At 32.5% G+C, this 19,767-nt stretch overlaps 1 protein-coding gene across 1 annotated transcript in view; it reads right to left on the reverse strand.

Annotated features, from left to right (window-relative positions):
- The window catches only part of LOC134712669 (tripeptidyl-peptidase 2-like), a 47,245-nt gene that overhangs the window by 15,736 nt on the left and 11,742 nt on the right, over nt 1-19,767 (reverse strand). Inside the window, exons 8-17 of the mRNA XM_063574424.1 lie at nt 18,897-18,973; nt 18,484-18,611; nt 17,394-17,493; nt 15,642-15,775; nt 13,804-13,934; nt 11,103-11,289; nt 9,934-10,091; nt 9,141-9,217; nt 8,868-8,974; nt 7,557-7,711 (exon numbers count right to left, since the gene is read on the reverse strand). Coding sequence (XP_063430494.1) covers nt 7,557-7,711; nt 8,868-8,974; nt 9,141-9,217; nt 9,934-10,091; nt 11,103-11,289; nt 13,804-13,934; nt 15,642-15,775; nt 17,394-17,493; nt 18,484-18,611; nt 18,897-18,973 — 1,254 coding nt within the window. The remainder of the gene's footprint in view (nt 1-7,556; nt 7,712-8,867; nt 8,975-9,140; nt 9,218-9,933; nt 10,092-11,102; nt 11,290-13,803; nt 13,935-15,641; nt 15,776-17,393; nt 17,494-18,483; nt 18,612-18,896; nt 18,974-19,767) is intronic.

Here is a 19,767-nt window from a genome sequence, read left to right on the forward strand (position 1 = left end):
CATAAGTAAACATATCTCTTCAATATCAGAATACATGTATTTAGAATATCTTTAAATATGTGATAATTAACACCCAAGATTATACTTGATAAGGTTGGGAGAAAGCTTACATTACATACATCTTCTAACTTTTGAAAAAAATTAAGCCAGAATGTTCGAACGTATCTACATTCAAAAAAGAGGTGTATGTATGTTTCTTTAGTTTCTGTACAAAAAGTGCACAGTTCTGTTTCACTATATTTACACTTCATAAGTAAAATATTTGTTCCCAGAATTCTATGGAGTAATCTGTATTGAAATGCCCTTAATGTGGGATCTTCAGTTATAAGTAAAGGAAGACTAAAAAAATAATTCCATTCTTCGGCCACAATATCTATTCCCAATTTTATTTTCCATTTCTCTTGTATGCGTGATGGGGTTTCCTTTATTTTCTCTAGAAAAAATTTATACAAATGTTTTGATACTTTATCAACTGTTTTTATGGCGGTAACAATTTTGTGACTGACAATATTTAGTTTGATAAATACTTGTGAATGAATTATATTCTTCCATTCCTTTGGAAGAGCCAAGATTAGTCCATAGAACTCTAAGAAAGTTGTTTTTATATTATAATTTCTAATAAATTCATCATAATTGTAAAATTCTCCATTTTCCTTAATGAGATCATTTATGAAAAATACATTATTCTGTATCCACCTTTTATAAAAAGCTGTTTTTCCATCAATCATAATATTTTCATTTAAAAACAATGGTTGAGACAAGATATCACTTGGGGCTGTGGTCAGAGGTTCACATAGTGAGGCATATGATGAAATTACATTTTGCCAAAAAGGGTTAAATTCTTTTTTAATTTCATTGAGTGCTGATTTTGATAGATGCCACATATTTTCTCCACCATTCATTTCAAGGTGATCTGCCAATAGAACTTTCCATGAGGAATAATTTGTGGGGTCTAAAACTTTTTTGACCCAGGATAACTTAAGTGATTTTATAAATGATTCAATGTGTGGCATTTTTACACCACCATCCTCGTAATTTGAGATAAGTATATTTCTTTTAATTTTGTCCCCTTTACCATCCCACACAAATCTGTATAGCATAGCTTGTAACTGCTTTAATATATCTGGGGATGGATCTGGTAAAACAGTAAAACATTGAATTAGAATTGGTAGGGCGAGAGTTTTCACAACTACAATTTTCCCATATATAGTAATATTTCTGAATGACCAATCACTTAAAAGATTTTTTACTTTTTGAATTTTTTCTATATAATTATCAACACATATATCAACTTTTGACAAACAATATTGAATACCTAGGAGTTTGAAATTTCCTGAATGGTTCCATATTATTGTTTTATTTGTGTTTAGCTCCTCACCACAGCCCCTTTTTGCCCCAATCCATATAACTTGGGTTTTTTCAAAATTAGCCTTCAAACCAGAGCATGAGTAAAACAAGTCTATCTTATTTAGAGCACTGTTGAGAGATTCTTCACTATCATCCAGGATCAAAGTCGAATCATCAGCATACTGACTGAGTAAAAATTCAGAATTTTTAATCTTTATACCATTAATGTTGTTGTCATATTTTATAGATGCACTAAGCAGTTCCAAACATAAAATAAAAAGATAGGGAGACAGCGGATCCCCTTGTCGTACCCCCCTCTCTATTACAAAAAAATCAGATAGATAGCCATTATTTTGAATGCAACTTTTTGAATTGTAGTAAAGAGTTGTGAACCATTTCACTATTGTGTCACCAAAACCTAGAAATTTCAAGGTTTCGCATATAAAGTTCCACTCAAGAGAGTCGAAAGCTTTTTCAAAGTCCAACAAAACAAGCAAGCCAGGAATATCTTCCTCATCTACTTTTTTCAAGAGGTCATATATAAGTCTTGTACACTCACCAATATATCTGCCTTTCATAAAGCCAGTTTGAGTTTCACTAATCAGGTGATCTAGGACTTTTTTAATTCTATTTGCAATACATGTTGATACTATTTTATAGTCTACATTAAGTAGTGAAATAGGTCGCCAATTTTTTAGAAAATGTTTTGGTTTCCCATCTTTGGGTAGACAGGTAATAACACCTTGTGTTTGTGAAATTGATAATTTACCTCCTTGAAATGCTTCTTTGAAAGAACGCAGTAGGAAAGGATTAATGTCGTGCCAAAATTTTTTATAAAACTCAGTTGTAAAACCATCCAGACCGGGAGATTTTCCATTTTTCATATTTTTTAATGCATTATGAATTTCTGAGCTTTTTAGTTCCCCCTCTAAATTAATATTTTGTTCATCAGAGAGAATTTTGATAAATGGGTTTTCCAGAGAAAAGAAATTAGCTCTGTGTGTATTATTTATAATTGTTTTCTTGGATGAATATAGATTTTCATAATATAACTTTTGTTCCGCACGAATTTTTGCTTGATCAGTGATAGTTTCACCATTATCTAGAGTTAATTTTTGAATTACTTTTTCAATATAATTTCTTTTCTCTAGATTACAGAAATATTTTGTACTTCTCTCTCCTTCAATTTGCCATTTTGCTTTTGCTCTCATTATTGCCCCTTTTATTCTAGATTCTCTTAAAGACCTTAACTGAAGTTCAATACGTGTAATTTCTTCCCTTTTATCATTGATATTTTCGTTATTGTTCAAATTGTTCAATTGACTTTCTAGTTCTTCTTCTTCCCTACTGCGTTCTTTCTTTTTAAAAGATGAATAAGATATTGTTTTTCCTCGTATCATCAGTTTTAATGTTTCCCAAAACAGTTGGTCTGAAATGGAAAATTCTATTTCTTCCCTATTTTCAGAATCAACTATTTTATATTGATCAATACAATCAGCAATACAAGTTTTAGTATTAGCAATAAATTCTTTGTCGTATAATAAAGCATTGTTAAATTTCCACGTCCCTTTGCCTTTTTCATTTGTATTAAATTGAATGGACAGAGATACAGGTGAGTGATCAGACCTATATGCAACACCAATATCACACGAGGTTATCAGTGGTTGAAAATCAGATGAGACAAGGAAGTAGTCCAGTCTTGCCTGCTTCTTGTTAGGTCCTCTCCAGGAAAACCTCTTTTTCTCTGGGTATAATTCCCTATAAACATCAACCAAATCTATTTCTGACATCATTTCATTAACCTTTTTTTGGGCTTTAGGATTATTTTTGTGCAAATAGTTTAAAGTATCCATATCATAATTTTGTGGTAAATTCCAATCACCCCCCACTATTACTGAAGTATTACCAAAATTTTCAATATCTCTTTGGAGTATTTCATAAAAAACTGGTTTGTCTTCGTTGGGTCCATATACTACTGCTATTGTCATTCTATGATTGAAAATTTTTATATCTAGAATTGCATAGTTCCCGTCTTGATCCACTTTCTGTCCAAAAATTTCAAAAGAAAAAGTGCTTCTAAATAAGATAGCCACGCCCCTACTGCTCGTGGTATGCGACCCAAATATTATTTTATACCCCCATTCTGCTTGCCAATACTTTTCAAGTTCTTTTTTACAGTGAGTATCTACCAAGAAAACCATATCATAGTTTTCTCTACATTTACTAAATATATCTCTTCTTTTAATTTTATCAGAAGACAGGCCTCTACAATTTATGCAACCAATTTTCAAACTACCCATATTTTATATCACTTACAATTGTAACGGATGAATGATCTAAAATTATACAGTCAATAAACATATTCAGAGCAATACAAAAAAATGAAGTACAAATAAATAGAGAGAAATGAAAGTGACATAAAAATGCTTTTTTCCAACCATTTAAACAATAACTACCAAAATGCTCCCGTTTCATGGTATTGCAGCAAATACAATTTAAATCAAATAAATTAAGTAACTAAGATACAGTGGGTTTCCTTCTTCCCCAGCCATTTATGTAAACAAAATATAGTGTTGTCTAAATCTTTTTTATTATTTTTTTTTTTTTTTGTCTGTTTTCTTCATGCCTCTAAAAGAACAGTTTTTTAACCTTAAATATGGTGTAAAATCTATTTCCCAGTTAATTTTAATAGTGTTTGATTAAGGTTCGGAAGTTTGAATGAAGTATTTGTTATTTTTGACAGGGGTGCCCCCTTTTTTTGTGGAAAGCAGATAACTATTTGCTTGTAACTTGTCTCTCAGGTAGACATGTTTTTTTTTAAAGATACTAGGGTTTTATAAATACTCTTTAGTGACATGTTACTTATATGTAGGGCTCTTTGAAATAGAGAAAAATTGCAACATGTGGTGATATGTATCTTGACATGTGGATTTTATGATCTACCGCCGGTGACCACGCTTAAAACTTATAAAACTATTTTCACCAATAGGACAAGTTCAAACATGTTACGTAACTGGATTACCTTTTGCCTAATTACTCTCAAAAGGCACATATTGTGTATTTATTTAGTTTAGAGTAGGCAATATTACTGTAATGAATCTATCAGTGTTTATGTCTGATTAGCTTGCACGAGTCAAAACATCCGGTTTTGTTTGCGCATGTCTACCTGGGATACATAATATGCAAATTAGCCATGTGCAGATTGACCGGGACACTCAATTAACAACATAGAAAAAAAACCCGAATTTAGAGAGAGTTTCAAAATACACAATGGCAAAAAAACACAAAAAAACAAAGTTATAACATACAATAATACTAAAAAGATATACTATGAGTGTTCAAATGAGTTTTTGTTATAATTCTTGGTTTAATTCAGTTAAAAGTTTTCATTGGTTTTTTTTTTCACGAGTAGGTAAGCTAAACAGTCTATGATGATCTCTTTTTTTTCAGCATAACAAACGGATAATCTTTAATGTACACTAGATGGACGTTCCTCTGTTCAGATGAAGACAGTGCACGTCTTTCATTCAGAAGGTTAAATCTAAGTTTTGCAACAGACGGCGGCACATCGGGAACGACACTGTAACCACTTCCACGTTTTAATTTCATTCCAGCAGCCAGAACATCATCTCGATCTATTAGGCTATTAAACCGTACAATGATCTTTCTCTTCTCCTTGTCGCTCTCTTTTCCTGGTAGCCTATGCACGGCCTGGAATAGCATTTTTTCTATGCGCTCCTTTGGTATCTCTAGAGTTTTTTCAAAGAAGGCCCGGACATAAACATCAGTCACTTTAGGCATCTCGGTCAAGGGGGATCCCCTCACGCCACTTATAACCAGGTTCCATTTTCGGCCCCAATACTCCAGCTTTAGACGTTCCTTTTCTTCTGTTGATATTTTTTCCTCAATATCAGGGAGGAGTGTGTTATGGACATCTTTTATACTATCCTCCATGAGTTTAGCGTGAGATTCAAGGTTTTCTACATTGTCCCTTAGTACCTTGACCTCCGTTCTCAGAGTTTCAACATCCCCCTCTAATTTAAGGTGCAAACTTGCAAAACATTCGGACACAGACTTTGATTCGTACATTTGTTTTAATGTCTCATACCTTTCTTGTTCCCTGGGGTCCATTGTATCAGCTGTTTCAGTATAATACCGTCAAAATGTATTTCAGGTATTGGTTTCTATTCCTACCAGTGACCTCTGTTTACACGAGTACTGGAAATTCGGTCCACTCGAATGATCTTATAACTATAATGTTTGTGGCAATTAAAGAGTTTTTATCAGATAAATGTCATTAAAACAGACAGAGTTGTTTCTGGATCATCTATTGTTTTTATTTTAAGACCTAGCTCATAACTCACATAACTTATTAACTGTGTTTTCAATAAAAACGGCGGAGAGTAGAAAAACACCACTTCATGCAATCGCCATGTTACCGGGATAAACTATGAAACTCATCACAGACAAAAAAATTAAAATATATCTATGTTATCACTATCATTCTTATCCTTCTAGGTATACAGTGTTGATACTTGTGATTGTCAATAATATAATTTGTCTGAGAGGCTACAAGGAAATGTATTAAAATCAAAATTCCTATCTTTCTGATACCAGAAGCCATCTACTATGTCAATATTTGCTGGTATTGTAACAGCATGTTAATATTTCCAACAACAAATAATTACATTAGATGTATGTTTCATTATCATACGTTATTCTGATTGGCTAACTGCACATCACATGTTATCCCGTAAGCAATTGCATCAGACAATAACAGTTATCATTCGTGATGACACGAGGTTCCACAATAAAGTGCACAGGTGAATTAAACAAAACTTGATAAAAATCGTGTTTTCATGATCCTAGCTAAAAAATGTAATTATAAGTATTGAATGCTATTTTTTTGTAACTTTATAGGGTTGTAAAAGCGTTGACCGTGCGTACATTTTCAGAATGAAGGGCTTGCGCACTTCATACAAAATGTACTTCGGTCAACGCTTTTACACCCCAATAAATTTAAAAAAAGAAGCATTCAATTCTTAATTAAATCTTATAACTTAAATATGTTTCCACAGTTTTCTAGTCTATTCTATCTATTAGAGTGAGTGACAGACAGCTGGTTCCCTTTTGATATACTCCTTGTGGGAGAGATCAGTTTGCATCACAACTTTTTTATCCAATACTACATTTGTGCCTAATGTTTTAAATTTACATGGTATCATTTGCGCCAAAAATAAAACATACGATTGTGACAATTAGAAGAAAACTGATTTCCTTCTCCTTTATTGGGACTTGGAACAGGCAGTTTACACGGCAAATGTTTCCTTTTCTGAAACATATCTTCTTCTTACTGCTTCTGCATGGGTACTTCCCAATTTAATGTATGTAGTATCTTGTAACTTCACTTTATTGTCCAAAAACACAAACATTGAAGAATGACATGCATAAAACAGTTCATAATATTTCCTAATAATAAAGCCCATATGCATGGTGGGACTAAGCACGGTGTCAATTCCTATTAATAAAGCCCATAGGCATGGTGGGAACAAAGCACGGTGTCAATTCCTAATAATAAAGCCCATACGCATGGTGGGAACAAAGCACTGGGTCAATTCCTCATAATAAAGTCCATACGCATGACGGGAACAAAGCACGGTGTCAATTCCTAATAATAAAGCCCATAGGCATGGTGGGAACAAAGCATGGTGTCAATTCCTAATAATAAAGACCATACACATGGTGGGAACAAAGCACTCTGTCAATTCCTAATAATAAAGCCCATACGCATGGTGGAAAAAAAGCACTGGGTCAACAACATCTGTTGAACAAGCTACTATTTTCTTCTCTATTGGCAAATCTTTATCACATTTTCAACAAAGCAATAAGTTTCTATCTCTTTCTGTACATTGAATGTCTAATGCATTTTAAGTCATGTCTTTCCACATGCTCATCTTCATGGAGAAATATCTGAACATTTGACACTTTTTAAGCCAAAAATAAGAATGAATATATATTAATCATTAATACTTATGATAGGTATGTGTACAGGTAAGTTGGTGCAATTGATACATTTGGAAAACAAAATTTGGCACAAATACCCCTGAAAAACAGTAATTGGCACAAAAGGACTGCTGCCCTCCTTGTAGTGTTAGGGATAAAACAAAACACATTTCAGTTGTGTTGCAAAATGTTCAAATTATCCTTACCGTAACTTTGAATGTCAGAGTACTCTGACCATTATCTGACAAAGTGAGAAATTTCTCATACTCATGAGAAGAATAGCTGCTCTGAGGAATAACTTGTATGGCATGTATCAACATCCTGCATTTCTTCTCCAGATCTGTAGAATTTATCTTGAGCACTAAAACAGAACACATATATTGTTACTGTATAATATATTCTTCAAAGTTCAATGAACTTCAGACATCACCTAAAAGAAAGACACGTAACCAATCTTATTTTGGAGAAGAGTATGTGCCATATGACAGAGAAGCTCATGTATACATGTGTAATGTTTACTTTTCTTTTATTTCATGATATTCAAATTAAGAACTGAGGTGGAAATAATTTTAAACAAGAATTTGTCCCCAGTACACGGATGCCCCATCCTCAATATCATTTGTATGTTCAGTGAACCGTGAAAATGGGGGTAAAATCTCTAATTTAGCATTAAAATTAGAAAGATCATATCATAGGGAACATGTTTGCTAAGTTTCAAGTTGATTGGACTTCAACTTCATCAAAAAGCTCAACCAAAAACTTTACCTGAACCAGGCCGAACGAACGCATAGACCAGAAAACACAAGTGAAACTGTGAGCTACTGCTCACTGATGATACCCCCGCGGCAAGTGGATAATATTAATAGTGTAAAAATATGCAAGTGTTCGGTAAACAGGAAGTTGTCAAGTGATCAATCTGATAACGCATCACAGGGTATAGCTGACTTATATAAATCCTGAAACCAAATTTCAGAAATCCTTGTATTGTAGTTCCTGAGAAAAATGTGACGAAAATTTTCAACTTGGCTATCATGTGTAAAATCATACAAGTGTTCGGTAAACAGGAAGTTGTCAAGTGATCAATCTGAAAACGCATCACACCGTATAGCTGACTTAGATAAACCCTGAAACCAAATTTCAGAAATCCTTGTATTGTAGTTCCTGAGAAAAATGTGACGAAAATTTTCAACTTGGCTATCATGTGTAAAATCATACAAGTGATGGTAAACAGGAAGTCGATGAATGATGAATCTGAAAACGCATCACACGGTATGGCTGACATATATAAATGTTGATACTAAATTACAGAAAGGGTGGATGTGTAGTTCCTGAGAAAAATGTGACGAAAATTTCATGGGACGGACTGACAGACAGAGGTAAAACAGTATACCCCCCCTTTTTTAAAGCGGGGGTATAATAATGCCCATAAATGGGGCATAAAAAGTATTTGGTATTTTCACTTTTACACACATAGGTGTTAAAAAGCATAAGTCATATATATATAATATTTAATTTACCTGCAACAGTGGCACCATGAGGTACATGTATAAAGTGTCTGTGTATCTGTCCTGGTTTAAAACTGACATTACTGTAACTCATTTCACTGTTCAATGTGTCTTCAACTCTGAAAAATTAAAAACCCACAAATTATAGAGTGTATGTGTATCTGTCCTGGATTTAAAAGTACATTACTATAACCCATTTCACAGTTCAATATATTTTACTCTGAATAAAATAACATCAACATAAACAATTATATGATGAATGATTAGCATTAAGTTATTACTTACTTTTGAGGAATAATAACTGTGACTGGAAATCGTACGACAGCACCTTTCTCTATACAGCTGACATCATAACCACGAACCTAAAATAATAAAATATATAAACTCAAATTACTTCATATTTTGCATTTAAAACTTGAATGCCTTATTATGTGAAAACAAAAAGTGAACAGACAAAAAACTTATAACTTTTTATCAATATACAAATAAATGTTAAGTCTTAGTTCAATCTAATTTTAAATGTGAAACTTCTTGTATAATACCCATGTTTTTAATGTATGGAAATCACCTCTTTTCATGGGATATATGTATCTTTAAAGCACAAATCTGTAAACTGACAACATGCACAGAACTTATGCCTCTATATAGAAGACACCTGTTTAGACCCAGAAGCTCAACCTTCTTGATTTATCTATTAATCCTAGAGGTGCTCAGTACTGAGGCCGGGTTACCTCATATTGCTAATAGGAGTGTTCAACGACCTTGACTAACCATGGGGTTCTCACACAGTCATTTGCCTCATATGTTTTGACTTACCTTTATATAGTAGACACCTGCTTGACTTGGTTAGATAGAGGTTTGAACACACACATACATGATTAATCCTCAAAACATTCACTATATGCCTGTTCCCTAGTCAGGAGCCTGTATTTTAGTGGTTGTAATTTTGTTTTTTTGTAAATTGTTTTGTGTTAATTTTATCATTTATCTTGTTTCTGATTTTTCATTTCTGCCATTCTATAGCTGACAAACTTAACTGTATGGTGGACATATAACATGACATTGACTATATGCTTACCTCTGTATAGTGGACACCTGTCTGTAGACCTCTAGGGTCTATCTTTATATTGATTGTTCTAGATGAATTCATTAGTTCTAAATGGGTTGGGTGTTGTACCCAGGCTGCATCACAAGTAAAACACATCTCCATACAGAAATTTATCTTCTCTTCTTGTTCTGCAATATGAAATTTTATTCATTAGCATATCTAAGAGGAAATTCTGCCCTGTTGTTGTAAACCGTGTGTTTGTTTGAAATAAATATGCCATGGTCTATTGAAAGTTATTATGTCTATTATACTTTATACTTTATTGTTTTCAAATATTTTAGAAAACAGAATTAAATTTATATATACTATAACAATAGAGAAATCTCACTAGTTAAATTATGCTGGTTATTGTCCAAATAGAAATTTGCCTCTAATATTCAAGTAAATTTGCTTATAATTTTTATAACAATTGATTTATTCTAATTAAGAACAAACTTGTTGCATTTCAATTTACAAGAAATGTTCTACCATAAATCACTCTTCATTAATCAAATCACAAATAAATAATAAGCCCTGCTTGCATATAATGTTATAAAGGGAAATAACTCTAAAACAGCAAAAGTGACACCACTCAAACTCAACCTACATATAAAAAAAGTTCTCCATTTTGTAATAACATCCACATAAAGAAATGTTGTCACTGATAGATAAACAATATAATTAAATTGTAACATGATGAAATGTTCTCGCTCATAGGTTATCAAATGCAATATAAGTTACATCTTCTGACATCAGACTCGGACTTCTCTTGAACTGAATTTTAATGTACGTATTGTTATGCGTTTACTTTTCTACATTGGTTAGAGGTATAGGGGGAGGGTTGAGATCTCACAAACATGTTTAACCCCGCCGCATTTTTGCGCCTGTCCCAAGTCAGGAGCCTCTGGCCTTTGTTAGTCTTGTATTATTTTAATTTTAGTTTTTTGTGTACAATTTGGAAATTAGTATGGCGTTCATTATCACTGAACTAGTATATATTTGTTTAGGGGCCAGCTGAAGGACGCCTCCGGGTGCAGGAATTTCTCGCTACATTGAAGACCTGTTGGTGACCTTCTGCTGCTGTTTTTTTATTTTGTCGGGTTGTTTGACACATTCCCCATTTCCATTCTCAATTTTAACTCTTATAATGAAGATCATACCTATCTGACAAATCTCTTTGTCACAAAATCGTGGTTCTATGCTAACATTAAATTCTGACGGTTTAATCAGCTGTCTATGTTCCCTGAGGTAGATTCCACGCTTACCACATCCAGTTATCACAGAAAATTGTACTTTACTTTCTTTCTGTTTGTCAAAGTTCACCAGATAGTCCATGGTTTTCTCTACCTAAAATTTATATCGGATGATAACTACAATGTAATTACAACTTTAACCAGATGCTCCGCAGGGCGTAGCTTTATACGACCGCAAAGGTTGAACCCTGAACGGTTGGGGCAAGTATGGACACAACATTCAAGCTGGATTCAGCTCTAAATTTGGATTGTGATTAAATAGTTGACACAGCATAGGTTTCTGACACAGAATGAATGTGTTCTAATGAACTTAAAATTTTTGTTTTCTCTTAGAGCAATTCACTATGCTGTTGAATATTAATCCTCTCAAAAAAATGTTTGAAGAAATTTTCTTTTTATTTATGAAATTTCAAATGAGAAAAATTGAACCCAATTTTTTAATCACATCCCCCTTTCCCTTATTCCAAAACTAATCTCAATTAAAATATTCTAATGGAGTTTGCAACAATAACTACTCATTTAAATACATCATAAAATATTAAGATGTAAAAAAACTGCTTGTTATCACTGAATGGTAAAGATCATTTAAATTTATCAGTTGGTAGTAAAAAGTGAATATACATTGTATATTGTATATAACAAAGATTTAAGTTGATTCTGGACAAAGAAAGATAACTCCAATTAAAAAAAATTCTTGCAATAAGATATTTCTTGCTTACTATTCTAGACAAAGAAAGATAACTCTAATTAAAAAAAAAATTTGCTATTTCACAATATTGTGAAATTAGATATTTCTTGCCATTGCACAATGCTGTGCAATTGAAAAGACTTGCTATTGCACAATACTTAATATAATAATTTTAGATCCTGATTTGGACCAACTTGAAAACTGGGCCTATAATCAAAAATCTAAGTACATGTTTAGATTCAGCATATCAAAGAGGCCCAAGAATTTAATTTTTGTTAAAATCAAACTTATTTTAATTATGGACCCTTTGGACCTTAATGTAGGCCAATTTGAAAACGGGACCAAAAATGAAGAATCTACATACACAGTTATATTTGGCATATCAACGAACCCCATTTATGCAATTTTTGATGAAATCAAATAAAGTTTAATTTTGGACCCAGATTTGGACCAACTTGAAAACTGGGCCAATAATCAAGAATCTAAGTACATTTTTAGATTCAACGTATCAAAGAACCCAACCGATTTATTTTTTGTCAAAATCAAACTAAGTTTAATTTTGGACCCTTTGGACCTTAATGTAGACCAATTTGAAAACATGACTAAAAGTTAAGAATCTACATACACAGTTAGATTCGGCATATCAAAGAACCCCAAATATTCAATTTTGATGAAATCAAACAAAGTTTAATTTTGGACCCTTTGGGCCCCTTTTTCCTAAACTGTTGGGACCAAAACTCCCAAAATCAATACCAACCTTCCTTTTATGGTCATAAACCTTGTGTTTAAATTTCATAGATTTCTATTTACTTAAACTAACGTTATGGTGCGAAAACCAAGAAAAATGCTTATTTGGGTCCCTTTTTGGCCCCTAATTCCTAAACTGTTGGGACCTAAACTCCCAAAATCAATACCAACCTTCCTTTTGTGGTCATAAACATTGTGTTTAAATTTCATTGATTTCTATTTACTTAAACCAAAGTTATTGTGCGAAAACCAAGAATAATGCTTATTTGGGCCCTTTTTTGGCCCCTAATTCCTAAACTGTTGAAACCAAAACTCCAAAAATCAATCCCAACCTTTCTTTTGTGGTCATAAACCTTGTGTCAAAATTTCATAGATTTCTATTAACTTAAACTAAAGTTATAGTGCAAAAACCAAGAAAATGCTTATTTGGGCCCTTTTTGGCCCCTAATTCCTAAAATGTTGGGACCAAAAACTCCCAAAATCAATACCAACCTTCCTCTTATGGTCATATACCTTGTGTTAAAATTTCATAGATTTCTATTCACTTTTACTAAAGTTAGAGTGCGAAAACTAAAAGTATTCGGACGCTGACGACGACGACGACAACGACGACGCCAACGTGATAGCAATATACGACGAAATTTTTTTCAAAATTTGCGGTCCTAATAAAACAATCAATCCTTTTTTAATAATGGTCAAGGGAGCTTTAGTCATTTATCTTCATTTAGTTCAGATGTGCAAAGTAAAACAAGAAAATGCCTAGACAGATGTACCATATATTTATGCAGTTTTTAATTGATTTACCTATTTATCCTGGTAATTTTTAATCTTTAATCTTCTTTTTTTTACGATATTTTTTCAATATTACTTCTGACATTATGGACAGTACTGTTAACTTTGACAAGGCATTATAATTAATATTTAATAATACCTAATATCAGATTTACAGATGTTTTAAACTATAAACTTTGTATAAATAATAATAAAATAAATATATTTGGTCTTTTTTCATATATTTGACCATTGGTCTTTTAGCGAATAGATTTTTACATTGTCAATCATTCCACATCTCCTAATTTTCGTAATAGCAAAAGATTGAAATTGTAAAATTGGGACTTTATATGACAAAATGTTAACACCTCTAACAGTGTCTAGTGACTGTTGATTTAATACCTGAATTAAACCATATCCTAAAGCAAACACTTCTATATTGTCTACTTTAACAGCTGTATTTTCTAGAGCTCTTTTAACACTGAATGGTGTGTAACCTACTCCCATGGCTTTCAGTGCTGACAATACTAGACCTACAACACAAACAGAAATTCTCAGTATAAAAGTATGTAGAGGACCAGGGGTGATAAAGCATGTATCTGACCTGACATCTGTTTTGTGAATTCTTATTTCTAAGGAGTAGGGGCATTAAGGCCTAGTTTTGGCCCAAAAAAATAAAATGTTTGAAAACTATTTCAAATTGGTACATAATGTTTAGAAATGCATAGGGTCAATAAATATAAATTAAAAAACATCAAATTTTTTATCTGATTACGTCACAATTACGTCATAATGTGTACTATTTTCACAAAAACGATGAAAAATACAGAATGTATGCAGTTTTCTATCCTTATTTCCGTTGTGGAAACATCCTGCGCAGCCGAGAAACAACAAAAAATTTAGCAGAAGCTTTATTATAACTATTGGCATAATCTCACCAAATATGAAGTTGTTTCTTGGGTGTGCACATACTTTTTTAATCTAAAATATACTCAAAATTGGATGAAAAAACACGGAAAATTACGAAATTTAACAAAATAATCAAATTAAGTCATGATTTGTTGCCATGGTAACTTGTGTGATGTCAATTTGTTTTGTTTTTCTTAGTACACTATACCTTAATCAAGTTTTCAGTAATAGTAAGAGTATGTATGACAACTTTTAAATTTGCAGTAATTTTTGGGCCAAATAAAGGCCTTATTGCTCCTACTCCTTTATCTTTAAAGTTGAATTTAAATGTTTAATTGGTAAATGCATTTAGTCCATAGATAATGATGGTTCAATCTTATAATTAAGATAGAAAAAAAATATAGAAAAATATGTGGCTTTTTTCCAAAGATTTTATTTCCTTTATTCTGTCAAATTACAATATTCAATCTACAAGTTTATACAGAATGTATTGCATCATAGATAATATAAATGTGCGTCTAAAGCTTAAGGAAACATCCTATTTTGTGGGGAAAACACATCTGGAACTTGTCTTTTTTTTATGATGTTCAACTATTCTACTAAGTTTTTGTAATTCTAATATAGCAAAAATATGGTACTATTTTTTTTTATATATACCTCTTTAGGTATATTAGATGACACATTAAAAAAAGTATGAAGATTACAAATACAAATGCCAAAAATAGAAAGGCTTCTGATTAAATTAGGTCCCTTTCAATTTAATTTTTAATTTATATCTTAACATCATATCTGACAAAATAACAAATTATTTTAAAAGTTACATTTCTCATTGTATTTTACTCATGTCCCTTTAAAGTCCATATGATCTATATAATCCCAATTTAGAGAATGTGTTTTATCCATTATGTGTGAATAGTGTGATACACTTAGCATTATATATTCTGCATTTAATATAATCATCAGTGTTTAATGCAATAAGTTTCCTTAAAGTAATGAAATAACTCTAAGATCAGGGTAGATAACTACTGTGAAACATGTTTATATATTCAGTAGTTGTCGTTTGTTGATGTGGTTCATAAGTGTTTCATCTTTTTTTATATATAGATTAGACAGTTGGTTTTCCCGTTCAAATGTTTTTAGAAGTTTTTTTTAGCCCTTTAAAGCTTGTTGTTTGGAGTGAGCTTAGGCTCTGTGTTGAAGACCATACCTTGACCTATAATGGTTTACTTTTGTAAATTGGGATTTGGATGGGGAGTTGTCTCATTGGCATTCTTACCACATCTTCCTATATCCATTATATTATTATGAATGACATGTAATCCTAATCATACCTAAACAACCACAAGCATTAGGTGAACTCATACTGGTTCCATTCATCAACTGACAACCTCTGAGAGTCCAGTTAGGTACTGATGCTATAGCTCCACCAGGTGCACTTATACATACACCAAGAGCACCATCATGTCTGAAAATACAGATAAAAAATAAGATACATTTAATAATTGAGAGCAGGGTTTCCGCTGGCGGTCGCCATTTTCGCAATTTGCGAAAAAATAATAATTTTGGCGATAAAAATTCGTCATTTGCGAAAGAATTTGGCGAAAGAAATATATAAAACGATTTATTTTCCTCCATCTTGTTTATTTACTTTTTTCGAGTTTCTCGGACTTTACCCGATCAGACAATACTCGGAATTCACCTTGACCTCATTAAGGTTTGGACAGAAAATCAATAATCAGCTGATTGCATTTTATAGCTATCGACATCAAAGGACTATATTAATAAAGGTGTTGATTGAATTGTTTGACAAAATGATATGGTTAAATGGCTTCTGCTAAATGTCACATGTACAGAATTTATTTACCACTTTGCGACGCACGTGTTTGAAGCAAACATTTTACGTCTCCTCCGCTTTTAAAGATAGTTTAGAAAAGAAAGCTGTTGTTGTGACGAAATGTCCAAAAGCAAGAAAAATCTCGGATTTAAAACTTTAATTATCCTTTGACTTAAATATCGGTTATTGATTAGGAAGACGTTTTTAAAGTCGTTTGAGTGACACACGTGTTTCAAGCCTAGTTTTACGTCTCAACTTTTTCATTTACGATGGTCAAGAAAAGAAAACTGTCGTTATGAAGAATCCTACCCAAAAGGTTGGCTCGAATGAGAGTAGCCCTTCAATGTAATGACTTCACATGAAACGAGGGATCAATTTCATGTGATAAAATATTTTGTTTTGTTGTAAAAAAACCTTCTTAGTACAAAAGGGAACATCAGTATTTTTCTTTTAAAGAAATTTTCCCTACGATTATATAATCAAAACATGACCATTAATTTTGTTATATTCCAGGACGTATATCTTCTTTATCATTAAAAGTATATTGGCCCAATCAATTAGAAAAGTTGTTTAAAATACAATGAATAGTTTTCCCTTTTAAATTAAAAAAAAATGTTGTTTTAAAGTTGTCTTAAACATGTAAACTTATATAAGTTTGAGAGCATAATCCTAGACACAATGGGCAAAATCATCTTATTTAAGGGAAAGGGGGAGGGGGGTAGAAAAAAATGTAAATTTTAAACGAAAAATAAAGTTATGTTATTTGGCGAAAAAAATAATAAAGTGGCGAAAAATATATTGTTTTGGCGAAGGAGGTGGCGAAAAAAATAATTGATCCAGGGGAAACCCTGATTGAGAGTTAAGCTCAACATCAAGCACATGTATACTGTTTGCATTCATTAGGGACTTGAGTGTTGAAAAAAGATGTTTAAAAGTTAAATTTAAAATTTAGATCATTAGAGCTTGGCAGTTGGTATAGACATTTCTCTATTGTTGAATAGTATTTTGATCTCTCTCTATGTCTTTTCTATGTTTGTTTTGAGTTTCTGTCTCGTTGATGTGCATTTATCTCCTTTTACTCATACCAAGTCCACAATTACAATTTTTCTGTGTTTTTTAAATTAAACGGCAAAACTCTTCAATCATTGTCAATGACGTTAATTCTAATAAAACAAAATTCTTGCCAAACATATTATATGCTAGTACTCTTCATACACTAAGTTTAAGTAGTTGATTTAAAGTGACCTACGTTGGTCCTCTAGAAGACCATGTATACTGCATACAGGGTAACTTCTCTCTCAAGGAATATTCTGCAGACATCATTGCTGGAGAAACCTGAGCACCAACACCTGTAAATATACAAATTTACTTTATGTACATTCTAAACCAGAAAACAGAAATAATAACTATGGAAAATAACTATTGTGTATTCAATTTATTTTCTGTAACAATATCATATTTTAGCTTTTCAAAATAAGTGCATGTGCATCCTTAATGACAGCCAAGGAAGGTTGATAACTTCAAGCACTAGACATATGTACACCTACCTATAAGTGCATCTGTGGTCCCTCCAGGACAACCCACAGTAGACAAAGCAGGTCCATTATTTCAAGCTCTAGACACATGTACACCTACCTATAAGTGCATCTGTGGTCCCTCCAGGACAACCCACAGTAGACAAAGCAGGTCCATTATTACTAGCACTAGACACATGTACACCTACCTATAAGTGCATCTGTGGTCCCTCCAGGACAACCCACAGTAGACAAAGCAGGTCCATTATTTCAAGCTCTAGACACATGTACACCTACCTATAAGTGCATCTGTGGTCCCTCCAGGACAACCCACAGTAGACAAAGCAGGTCCATTATTACCAGCACTAGACACATGTACACCTACCTATAAGTGCATCTGTGGTCCCTCCAGGACAACCCACAGTAGACAAAGCAGGTCCATTATTACTAGCACTAGACACATGAACACCTACCTATAAGTGCATCTGTGGTCCCTCCAGGACAACCCACAGTAGACAAAGCAGGTCCATTATTACTAGCACTAGACACATGTACACCTACCTATAAGTGCATCTGTGGTCCCTCCAGGACAACCCACAGTAGACAAAGCAGGTCCATTATTACCAGCACTAGACACATGTACACCTACCTATAAGTGCATCTGTGGTCCCTCCAGGACAACCCACAGTAGACAAAGCAGGTCCATTATTACTAGCACTAGACACATGTACACCTACCTATAAGTGCATCTGTGGTCCCTCCAGGACAACCCACAGTAGACAAAGCAGGTCCATTATTATCAGCACTAGACACATGTACACCTACCTATAAGTGCATCTGTGGTCCCTCCAGGACAACCCACAGTAGACAAAGCAGGTCCATTATTACCAGCACTGGACACAAATATAACACCATGTTTTTTTACAGCTTCACTTAGAATGTCACAAACACGTCTGAAAATAAAGAATTCAATGTGCTTAAAACAAATCAATTATTCATCTTTTTCATAAAAAATAAATCATTTACTCCAAATTTTCCAATTAGATAAAAGAACTTTTGTAAAATCTTTCCCCTTTTTCTACAATTCTAAGACATGAAATGTGGAGTTTTAGATGAGATATGCTATACTTTCATACCCAGATTCTGTTTTCTTGAAACTGTAAAATGGACTACATTAGATGACCCATTATTAACATACAGCTGTAAATATTCTATTTATAAACTGAAATCTATATTACCCAGAATTTGGCCAATTAGATGCTTCTCCATAACTGTAGTTTACTAGGTCACATTTGTATTCAATAACTTTGATCATCTGAAATATATAATTACCAATACTTAAAATTATTCGGTTTTGCTTGAAAAATACTATTCTCAGATAAGGTATACTGTGGATTCATTTATTTTCGAGGGTACCAATTTTCATGGATAAAGGAAAACTTGTATATTCGTGGATATTTAATTTCATGATTTTGCCCAGGTCTGCATACAAGCTTATAGGAATTTTGTCCTTCATTTAACCTTTAATTTGGTGGTTTACCTGTACTCATGAAATCCACAAAAATTTTATATTCAAAGAATAATAATAAATCCACAGTATGTATAATTAATAAGTTTTCTATATAAGATTAAATTAAATAAAGCAACTATTAAATAAGATTAGTATTATCATTATGCATAAATTTTAAACAGCAAAAGTTATAGTATCTGTAAAACTTTGTTTAATGAAAGTAGGGCACACTATAACAGTTAAGTGCATAAATTTAAGAGCATATATATCTAAATGGTGTCTTCCTCGAATGCCAACATTTTATATATTACCTATTCCTTGAATGCAAACAAAAATATTTCAATAGATGTTTGTTTAATAACAATAGGTGTTTTTATAAGTATTAAACATAATTTATGAACTTCATAGAATTGCAATAGACAATAGACAATACTTTATTAATAAACCTCAGACACATAGGTGTACAAGAGGACATCATATATACATGTATACACATGCAAAATTTCATCACTTTCTCATAAAGAAAAATGGAGATTTTAGGGTAAAAATTATCATGAATTTAATAAATAATAAAGAAAATTGATTTAATTTTATGACTT

Source organism: Mytilus trossulus, chromosome 3 (genome assembly GCF_036588685.1).
Source record: "Mytilus trossulus isolate FHL-02 chromosome 3, PNRI_Mtr1.1.1.hap1, whole genome shotgun sequence".
Taxonomy (NCBI): Eukaryota; Metazoa; Mollusca; class Bivalvia; order Mytilida; family Mytilidae; genus Mytilus; species Mytilus trossulus.